The sequence below is a fragment of the Populus alba genome, chromosome 2 (genome assembly GCF_005239225.2).
Source record: "Populus alba chromosome 2, ASM523922v2, whole genome shotgun sequence".
In the NCBI taxonomy this organism is placed as follows: domain Eukaryota; kingdom Viridiplantae; phylum Streptophyta; class Magnoliopsida; order Malpighiales; family Salicaceae; genus Populus; species Populus alba.
Window position 1 is genome coordinate 14,490,183 of NC_133285.1, and position 11,397 is coordinate 14,501,579.

General features: G+C 32.8%; 1 protein-coding gene across 1 annotated transcript; it reads left to right on the forward strand.

The window, feature by feature from the left end:
• Positions 1–3,167: 3,167 nt before the first annotated feature.
• On the forward strand, positions 3,168–5,880 carry LOC118049988 (GDSL esterase/lipase At4g28780). Its single transcript, XM_035060182.2, has 5 exons — positions 3,168–3,530; positions 3,640–3,767; positions 4,379–4,621; positions 4,775–5,030; positions 5,367–5,880. Exons 1-5 carry the CDS (start codon positions 3,278–3,280, stop codon positions 5,597–5,599), a joined length of 1,113 nt encoding a protein of 370 aa, XP_034916073.1. The 5' UTR covers positions 3,168–3,277; the 3' UTR covers positions 5,600–5,880.
• The last annotated feature ends 5,517 nt before the right edge of the window (positions 5,881–11,397 follow it).

Below are 11,397 nucleotides of genomic sequence, written 5' to 3' on the forward strand. Positions count from 1 at the left end.
TGTGCATAATTTTTATCAAATAAATGAGGATGATGAGATTCGAACTCGTGACCATTTGGTCATCAAGGCTCTAATATCATGTCATAGAACTAATTCAACCCAATAACTTAAGCTATTAGGTGAGATTCCAGGATATGATTTATATTATTCTCTAATATCGCGTTCGTGCAAAGATTCATACATGTTTTTCTGGAAACATAAATTTCATGCAAACCACTCGCACTATATTTTTAAACAGATTTTAAATTTATATATATAAGAGCTTATACATAAGATGAATATTGTTTTTAATTCAAAAATTTAAACAATAAGGTACGACTTATTGATTAATTATATTTACGTGCTCACATGTGCATCTATTTTTATTTTATTTTTTTTACAAGATGGAATTCAAACTTAAAATCTTCTCCTCTGCTCTCCTCACCTCTCCAGTACTTGAATTGATATAATGTCAACGTAGTTAGAATATAATTTCATCTACTTTTAGTTAATTTCGTGATTAGGGAATTGATTATTTTCATGTCTGCATATGAACAACATCTTTCACAATCAAATTCAATGGTTAGCTAACTAGCTGCATGACACCAGTAATTAAATGGTCAGGATCAAGATCCTTAGGAGCTAGCATATAAATGCACAACCGATCCAACATATTGCCAGCTATATACGGACACCATACAGGCCTTGCTTAGGGCAGCATTTACACCATAGATGTATCGTAGAGAAGGCTTAATTAGTTGCCGACAACTATATATCACGGGTGGGGAAATTAATCATCGATATTGTTCAAGGTTGAGGCCCCGTCTTAATTAGTCCTAACCCTGTGCGCCATGAAAATATATAACCCTAAGCCAGTACGTTCATGTAGTGTCTATATATGCAGCACCTACTCTAGCTATATATGGACGTAAGATTCTTACAATGGAGCCTCTGTGCACCCACGGCTAAAGAGATCTTGCATGCCATATAAGTTGGGAAATTGATTGACAACTTGTCTTGCACTTCCCACTGGAATCATGGTTTGTTTTTGATATTGTGATAATAATTATTTTTTATTTAAAAATATATTAAAATAATATATTTTTTTATTTTTTAAAATTTATTATTGATATTAATACATTAAAATGATCTTAGAACACTAAAAAACTAAATTGAAGGAAAATAAAAAAAAAATAATTCTTTTCAAAAATAATTTTGAAATGCAAAAAACAAACTGATTCTTGTAATCAATTAATCAGCAGATGCAATTACAAGCTATTAAATTGTGATATATACCAATTAATATGTGATTGAAATAAAATACAGATAAAACAACACAACACCACACAAAAAAATAAAAAAACAAATAGAGCCTAAAACTGATCACAAGTTTTCTTCTATTTTATATTTTTGAATTATTGGCCAAAGGTAAATAATCTCGTCTACCTCATCCAAGAGTTTGGATTCGAGCTTTTTGTTAATGATAACCCTGTATCCTTTTCCCCGTTTACAAAGTTATCATGAGCTTTTTTGGTCTCAACATAGATGCCATGAAGATTCCTTAGATATATATGATTGTTGTGGATGTAATGTGTCCTGTAGGAGATCGTACAAGTAGTCTACTCGCCTCTCATTTTTTAGGAAAAAAAGAGAGAGAGTATATGATGCTATTAATGTAGCACCGGAAGTTATCTACACAAGAGTTAATTTGATTTTGATAGTTTTTACGGCTATAATTTAAAAAAATGCTGTAAATTATAAATTTTTTTAATTAAGATTTTAAAAGAGAATTTTTAATGAAAGATATATTAATTAACCAATTATGTTTAAATTTATGGTTGCGCAGACTGCACCATGCGTACTGCATCGGAGGATACATGCACTAAGAGCTCGTTTGGGTAAGCGTTTGCGTTCGCGTTTCTTCAAAAACGCATGACAATGCTGTTTGGTTACAAATCGTTGAAGAATTAAAATACTTGGGCCCCACCATTTACATGCGGCTGGAACACGATTTTTTAAAAGCAGCAAGATACTGCTTTTTTACGAGTTTCAACAATGTTAACCAGTGAATTGCACTATTCACGTGACTTCTTCTTCTTCTTCTTCTTTTTTTATAAATTTTTTTAATAGTTTTTTTTAATAAATTTTTTTTAAAAAAACTAGTTTAGAATGAATTAAATTTACTTACCTTGTGATGTGAGCAATATTTTTTTTTCCTGAAAAACTAGTATAAAATGAATTAAATTCACTCAATTTTATACCTGATAATGTTTTATCTAATTTTATTACACGCTCACAAAATTATAAAAACGGTAGTTCTTATTGGCTGAATTTTGTACATATTGGAATTATAAATAATTTAATGGAATAATAAAAAATATTTTATATAAAGTATTATTTATTTCATAATGCAATAGGAGTAGTTAATTCTACAATATTTAAATTTAAAACCATCAATATTAATATATATTTTTTAAAATTATTTTATAACTTTAATTTCAAAAGCATTATTAACTAAACACATTAAATTACTTTTTCTTCAACCTCAATTTCAACCATAATTTTAACCAAACATTCATTTTTTTAAACCAACCTCAACTAAAAGTACTTTTTATAAAACAACTTTTTTCAAACCACAACCACAACAGCTACCGCAATACCAAACAGACTCTAAATAGGAGTCTAAAAATGTACTCTTTTTATTGGACAAGTCATGATTTCTTCCTTCCTCTGCACAAAGAAACTTGCCATAAGTTTCTCGAAAAAGGGTTAAAAATTTGTTCTCTCCTGTATATGTAGCCGGTGAACTTCTGGGTTTATCCGGCCTAGCTAGCTAGATGATGATGGGTTGAGAAAGATCATAATGCATGCATGGCGGGACTCGTCACAATAACTTTGACCTAGACTTTATATGTTATATATGCCAACAGCCTCGAATAGTAATTTTCCGATGTTACATTTCCAATTAAGCGATATATCTCTGCGAAAGTGCTTGGCTACAATTTTGCCATAGTTGCCTTGTCGATAAGTAGCCTCGTTTGGTCCCTACCTGATCTGATCCCAGATGAAGGCATTGAGGCGCATGCACTAGCTAGCCTAATTAATAGGTGTAATTTTGAACAGAAAGAAAAGGAAAAAAGGGAAAAAAATTCACAGCTAAACCCTTATATATATCAACCAAATCTATATCGATCTTATCGTCCACTCTTCCCATATAGAGACAAAGGTTACTTGAGAGGGGAAAAAGCTGAGAGAGGGAGAGACACTCGGTACGTGCTCACATTATTGATTCGTCTCCATGTCAATTCCTAGGACTTTTCTCATCACCACCTTGACTGTTGCCCTAGCAATGGCAATGGTTGCAACAATTGTACCTCAGGCAGAGGCAGCTCGTGCTTTCTTTGTGTTTGGTGACTCACTTGTCGACAGTGGCAACAACAATTACTTGGCCACTACTGCTCGTGCTGATTCTCCACCTTATGGCATCGATTATCCAACCCACAGACCAACTGGCCGCTTCTCTAATGGCTTCAACTTCCCTGATATCATCAGTAAGTTTCCAAATCTTTGCATGTGTCATGTACTGTAAGCAATGATGCATTAATTTCTTTCTTAATTTAACACATGATATTATATATTGTTGTATGTACGTGTGTTTAGGTCAGTCAATGGGTTTAGAGCCAACATTGCCATACTTAAGTCCAGAACTCAATGGACAAAGACTACTCAATGGTGCCAACTTTGCTTCTGCCGGAATCGGAATCCTTAATGACACCGGAATTCAATTTGTAAGTTCAATACTGAGCTCAAGCAAATTTCACTACATGTCTCTATATCTTGACACACCACTTCTTTCAATGTGTTACTTGATTTGGAGCGCGCATGTGACAACACTTATGGAACTACAACCCTTTTTTGACAACTTTTAAGAAGCAGTTGGTCCCTGTCCCCTTCATTAATAATTAAGTTTGCTATCAAGTTGCAACATGATCTTGACGTTTACTCGGGGTTTAGATATGAGCAATTTGTAGCCTCCCAGACTCTTCCTCTGAGCACATTTTTTATCCTTTTCTGCTGTAACTTGTACATAGTTGATCCCTCGAATCCTGGGTTTGTGAATCAACCTAGGGAGCCAAGCCAGGTTTAACAACTATTGTACGTACTGTGCATAAGAATTTATTTAAAAAAAAAAGATATAGAAAGATGACACTACTAAAAAATGAGTAATTAGCAACGGACTACTCCGTTGTAAATACTACTAAAATCCATTGCTAAATTCAGATGTTAATAGGCCCTGTTTTTAGTAGTGTGAGCATTGATTTTCCATGTTACAATTAGCTAAAGAATTGATTTTAAGTATCAATTAATGAAGCAAAATTTTCAAATTTTCATTTTGCAGGCAAACATATTAAGAATGTTCAGGCAATTTCAGCTGTTTGAAGAATACCAGCGACGAGTCAGTGCAATTATAGGAACAGACCGGACACAGCAGTTAGTGAATGATGCACTAGTCCTTATAACACTTGGTGGTAATGACTTCGTTAACAACTATTTCTTGACACCATTCGCACCTAGAAGAAGACAATTCTCCCTTCCCGATTATTGCCGGTTTCTTGTCTCAGAGTATAGGAAACTCCTCATGGTGATCATATTCTCATAGTTCCTTCATTTTTTATCCTCTTTCAGTGCAGGGACTAGCCCGACTCTGTAAAATCTAGGTTTTGTTACTAATTAGGAGGTGTTTGCTTGTCTTGATTTTGGCTTCATGTTTTTTTTATTATTATTTCTTATGCAGAGGCTGTATGACTTGGGGGGCAGAAGGATCCTGGTGACTGGAACTGGACCATTGGGTTGTGTTCCTGCGGAGTTAGCCATGTCTGGAAGCAGGAACGGAGAATGTGCACCGGAGCCGCAAAGAGCTGCGCAGATATTTAATCCTCAGCTCTTCCAAATGCTTCAGAATCTCAACAGAGAATTAGGCTCTGATGTTTTCATTACTGCTAATGCATTTGCAATGAATATTGACTTGATCAATAGTCCCCAAAGATTTGGTTTGTTTGATGGCTATCTTGATTTTTCTCATACGAACAAGTTCTTCACTTCTTTATAGATCACAAGTTTGCTGGTCAACCCAAATCTATTCTAAAATAACACAGTCGGTTCAATTAGATTATAAGTTAATTCATTAGCTGATCCAAATTTAAACAAGTCAACCTTCATAACTGTTTGGAAAAAAACCCGCCGGATCAGGTTCTAAATCTCTGCTGGGCTGGGTTAATTTTAATAACTATGCTTCTTTGTAAGCCCACTGTAAATGTTCTAAATCAGCTAATCAAATTAATGTTAATTCTGCAATATCTGATATTTCCTGGCAATTGCTGGTGCAGGCTTTGTTACATCAAAGGTAGCGTGCTGTGGCCAAGGTCTGTACAATGGACTCGGATTATGCACAGTGGTTTCGAACCTGTGTCCCAACAGGAACGTCTATGTATTCTGGGATCCTTACCATCCAACAGAAAGGGCTAACCGAGTCCTTGTGCAGCAGCTCATGACAGGGACTACCGAGTACATGAACCCGATGAACCTTAGCACCATCATGGCCCTGGATGCCAAGCCCTAAGTCATCATCGCATGCCTGTTTCGGTCATAGTTGAATTGGAACTCTGATCGATTCAATTGTGCCATCACTGGAGACAAGCTATCAGACAAATAATTGAAGGGGTTTAGTAATGTGATAAGATTTCTATGTGTTTTTTTTTTGTTTTGTTATGTAACTGTTGGATGTTTATTCTGTAATAATTTTCTGTAATCTCCTTATATTTCCAGTACTCTAATCTCGCATATCATAGTTCATTTGAAAGTTGATCTAGGATAAGATCAGGTCATGTATCAAGTGAATTTATCTTCTTTAATTTATTTTTTTTAAACTCATAACTACATTGTTTGAAAAAAATTACTAAAAACCAATGAATTTATTACAAGATTACTGGATATATAATGAATCAACCCAGATTTTCTTACAGAATCAACTCCTCTTCTATTAATTATAAAACATGAACTGAGACAAGCTCGGATGGAACCGTTCCAGTCACGTTACCGGTAGTGAAAAAGCTCGTCTGATTTTAGATAATGCAAAATTGTTTAGATATATATATATATGTATTTAATAATTTGCTTCGTCTGCTTTGTTCTTTCTTGGAGGGAGTGGTATTTATTAGAGTTAAAAAGTCAATATGTACTGCTCTTCTTAGAAGGTTTTGAGTTCGAATCTTCAACCTCATTTTAATGGCTTAAAAGTTCATTTTCTTGACTTTCGAAGAACTCTGGTTCACTTTATTGTCCCACCAGTGGACAATGGACTTGGGATTTTCTTGCAATTGTCCCCACCAATCATAGAAAGGAGTTTTCCTTTACTCATAGAAATTTAATGGTTTTGTGGGTTTCATAGAAATTAACAAAGAATATGACAAAAAACCTGATGCTCGATATAATGATAGCATCTGTCTGTTCCCTGTGCACTGAAGTTGCCAGAGGGAGAGGAGATTCAACCTCAGGTATCATTCTCTTCTTGTATTTTTCTGTCGAGAAACAATTTTAGCACTCATGTTTGGAAGACATTTTGATCCTGTGAATATGACTTTCTTGGTAGATCTAGATGCTCTTCTATGTTGCTATAGATTTTTGACATGGATGATAATTCATTCGTTTGGTGAAACCGTGTAATCAAATACCGAATTCATGCAACCTATGAGTGATTATGCTTGAAAATGGGAAATTCTCCTTGTCATAATGTTGTCAAGCTGCAAATGCTAATGTTTGATTGTATTACTATGTGTTTCATGAGTTACAAATTTGGTTAAGATTTTTATAAAAATCTTAATCGAATAAAATGAATGTGGCAAATATGTCAAGCGTTGAAAACTTGGGTCTGGTAATCAGCTACGTCCAACTAGATCTGACAAGGATGTCAGATCCAAAGAGTTTGGACTTGGTAGCCAATCAAGATTAAGATAACATGAGTCTGACAAATATGCTAAACGTAAAGAGTATAGCCTTGACAGTCAGTCAAGCTCAAGGTACCGTGAGTTTGACAAATATGTCAAACCTGAAGAGTATAGCCTTGGTAGTCAATTAAGCCCAAGGTAGCATGAGTTTGATAAATATATCAGATCCAAAGCATTTGAATTCAATTATTACCAAGTTTTAAGACTGTGCCTAATTCTAGATAATCTCCTAAAATAAAAATTTTGAAGGTATGATAAACCGTTGTCCTCTTTATCTAGAATAATTGTTCGTATTGATGTTATGATTTCTTTTTACTTATAAGTGTATATAATGTCTCTTAAGAGACCTACCATTCTCCTTAATATATGTAAGAGATATTTGTCTTTCATTAATGCTACCAACAACATAAGACTTTCTAATCCTTTCCTTTTCTAAAAACGACAAGGTTCAAGGGGTATAATTACTCCTGAACCTTCTAGGTAAAAGTTAATAACTTTTTCTCTCGTAAGATAAACTCTAACATATTTCAAAACATTAACTTACTTAAAAACTCAATAATAAACATATTTGTTCCTTAAATTTAAAGTTATTTTAAGACATTTATTGTCTTTTTTATATATACTGACTTTATCATTAGATGATCTTTAAATCCTCTTCATTGAAATTATCTTTATAGGTATTTAAGCTTTTACCACGAGTCTAGAATTCCTGAGACTAAAGAGATGAAATCCAAATACTTGAACATATTGATTAACAACCACCCAAAACACTAAATAACTTGTTATTTACATATCTTGGATTTTAGAACATCATTAGTTGTATTGTCTGTGGGAACACTTACAAAAAGCCATATATTGTTTTATTGTTTAATTGTTTTTATCTAATTATCATTATGAATGGTAGATAATCAGGATATTTCTAGAATAAAACTTGTTACTAATCTCTTCGCCATAACAAATATTATAACCTCCGCATAACCAATAACACGTGCTTCTCCATTTGACGACTGCAATTAAGAATGAAGCCTATAGGCTCAGAGCTACCCATTATCACGATGCCAGGTTAAGAATATAAGATTCAAGTTTGGAGACTTGGTACTCAGAAAACTAGAGGCTACAAATGAGTATGGCAAACACGCTAAACCCAAAGAAATTAAGCATGGTAGTCGGCTAAGCTCTAAGTAGCTTGGGTCTGGCAAGCATGTCAAACCCAAAGAGCTCAGATTTAACAGTCAGTCAAGTCCAAGATAATACGGGTCTATTAAACATGTCAGACCCAAAGAGCTTGAAATTAGTTGTCAGTCAAGTCCAAGATAACACGGGTCTGCCAAACATGCTAAATCTAAAGAGCTTAGACTTGGCAGTCAACCAAACCCAAGGTAGTCTGAATCTCGCAAACAAGTCAAACCTAAAGTACTTGGGCTTGGCAATCAGCGAAGCCCAAGATAGCATGTGTTTGACCTTACCAGTCAACCAAGTCTATGATAGTGCAGGTCTACCAAATATGTCAGACCCAAAGAACTTAAACTTGGCAATCAGTTAAGCCCAAGATAATGTGGGCTTGACAAACATACCGGACCTTAAGAATTTGGGCTTAACAGTCAGTCGAGCCTAAAAAAACATAGATTTGGCAAATATGTTATATCCAAAGCATTTGAATTCAATCATTACCAGTTTTAAGGCTATATATCTAATCCTAGACGACCCCTAAAATAAAATTATTGAAGGTATGATAAATTATCATACTTCTTCATCGAGAATAATCATTTGTATTGATATAATGATTTCCCTATATTTATAGGTATATACAAGGTCTCTTAAGGTACCTACCATATTTATTGTCTCATTAATATATGTAAGAGATATTTGTTACCACTGAAAGCATAGGGCTTTTCAATCCTTCACTTCTCTAAAAACAACAAAGTTCACGGGGTATAAAAATATAATAATAACTTTTATCAATATATTGACACAAGGCAATGATCAACCCGACTCGTGACCCGAGACTTACCTTGGGTTTATTCCTGAATCGAGTTTTAAGCTATGATAATAACCACTTTTATTCTTACATGGACTTGAGTTAACTCGGGCTGACTCGTGACTCAAGCCTTGCCCCGATCGACTCCCTAATCAGGTTTTAAAAATATAACAATAACAAATTGTATCCATACATTAACCAGGTTGACCCTCCCGGCCATAGGTCAACCCCCAAATGAGTTTTAAAACTACAATAATAATTATTTATCCTTACATTGACCCCAAAAAACTAAGGTTGATCCACTTGGTCCTTACATTAGATTGATTCCTGAGTTAAGTTTTAAAATTATAATAATAATCATTCTTATTCTTACATTGACATAGGTCACTTCATGTTTACATTTTCAACTCATGAATCGGGTAAGGATTAATTTATAAGTTAAGTTTTAAAACTAAGATAGTAATAATTTTTATCTTTAGAAGTCTTAATTTAATAATTTTAAAATTAAGCATTTTTTACAATGATATTTTAGGAATAGAAAAAAAATATATTGTTTATGGAGACATATCTCTTTTATGCCTTATATTTTGAAAGTGTAGAAATTCACTTTAAAATTATTTTAAAGACAAGTTTATTTTTATATCTTTATTACTTCAACCAAATATATTTTTACCTTCACTATTTTTATACCTTCTTAGTTAATGTAGTACTCTAGAGAGATTTATAGGGTTGCATTTATTTCAACATGAACATTTAAGCTTGAAGTGTGTTTCGTATATTTAAGGATTGAGTATATTAAGCTATAAGGTGTGAGGGAAACATTGTTTCCCACAACCATTAGCATTGCAAATTATAATAGTAATTTATAATATGTTTTGTTTTTATATTTTGACCCTTTTTTTCTTTTTATTATTGATTTTTTTAATTTAATCTTTATATGATGTGTTTATGGGAATTTAGAGTTGATAATTTATTTTAATTTTTTTTATATGCTTTTTACGGTATCAAAGAAATATCCCAACATCGAGTTGATATCAAAAAAATATCCTAGCATCACTATATGTTCTGGTTTTAAAAAATTTTAGTTAAGTACAAAATAATTTAGAAAAAAAAATTAGGCTATTAAACTTTGTAGAGTTAATGACCCGATTTACAAATTTAACGAGATAACCTTGGTTGCCCTAATTCACAAGTTTACTAGTGGTCTTTTTTTTTTTTTTTCCTTCTAATTGAACTGAATTTTGTGATCATTTTTTATTATTATTATATAGTTAAAAAAATATTTTTTTAAAAAAACATGTTATTAAGTTCTAGAAAGTCCATAAGCCAATTGACGGATTTGGCGATTTTAACTTGTTTAAAATTAATTTTTTTATTTCATCATTTAATATTTTATTGATTGATAATTGAATTTTATAATTTGTTTTGTTTAGTTTTATATGAAGTTATCATAGTCTTAAAAAAAATCTTGGTGTTGCTTTGACACTTGATTTTGTGATCATTTATCTTTGTTATCATATGGTTAAATAAAGAATAGTTTAGAGAACACCCACGTAAATAAATAAAAAAATAGTTTACAGAAAAAAAACAAATTATTGACCTCAATGGAATCTATTACTCGGTTTGCAAGTCGGGTTACCTGATTCACGGGTTTAGCCATCAAACCTTATATATATATAGTTTTTGGTCCTTTAATTTTTCTAATTATTTTTTATTATTTCACTCTTCTTCAATACTGGATTGGTTATGAAATGGAATGCATGGTTTATTTTTTTCTACTTTTTGTAGGGTTGTCAAGATATCAAATAAACATATTTTTTAGGGTTGGTGCTTGTTTTTGCAAGCATCTAGTTTTATCACAAAATTAAATAAAAATAATTTACAAAAACAACAAAGTTATTAAATCCATTGAAGTTCATAACTCAAGTCGCAGGGTGACCACGGTCAATCCAATATAATATCGTCTCAATATTAAAAAAATTATCATCTTAAAGTTTTTTATTAAAAATTATATCATATTTTTATCGATCATTCAAGTTATCTTTAAATTTATTAAATTAAATGATTCATTTTGGATCAGCTTCCACGTTGTTTAATTCAAAACTCGAATAAGACAAGAAGCCGGGTTAGCAGGTTTCAACGTCAGGGTGGGAAGGCCCTTCTGTTAGATTCGGAAGATGCTGATTTTTCATTTTTCATCATTCAGTGTTGTTTTCAGGTTTTCCCTATTTTTCTTAGTTTTTTTTTTTCCCTTCATTTCATTGCCAGAAATGGAAGCAAAAGTTAATTCCATTTTAATGGTAAAGGGTCAGTGTATCATGTGGGCTTCCCTCCGTTAAAGGCATTCAAATTGTTTAATGTTGATGTTTCATCTGGCCAAGCTGTAGATCACATGGCCTGTTCCCAGCTGGCAGCTGGACCGGCATGTTTCTTGAA

What these genes read in the sequence shown, in the direction of transcription:
- LOC118049988 (XM_035060182.2), top strand. Translation starts at nt 3,278, where the DNA reads ATGTCAATTCCTAGGACTTTTCTCATCACCACCTTGACTGTTGCCCTA. An exon ending in CAACTTCCCTGATATCATCA is followed by an intron (nt 3,531 to 3,639) that starts GTAAGTTTCCAA and finishes ACGTGTGTTTAG; the next exon opens with GTCAGTCAATGGGTTTAGAG. An exon ending in CAATAGTCCCCAAAGATTTG is followed by an intron (nt 5,031 to 5,366) that starts GTTTGTTTGATG and finishes TTGCTGGTGCAG; the next exon opens with GCTTTGTTACATCAAAGGTA.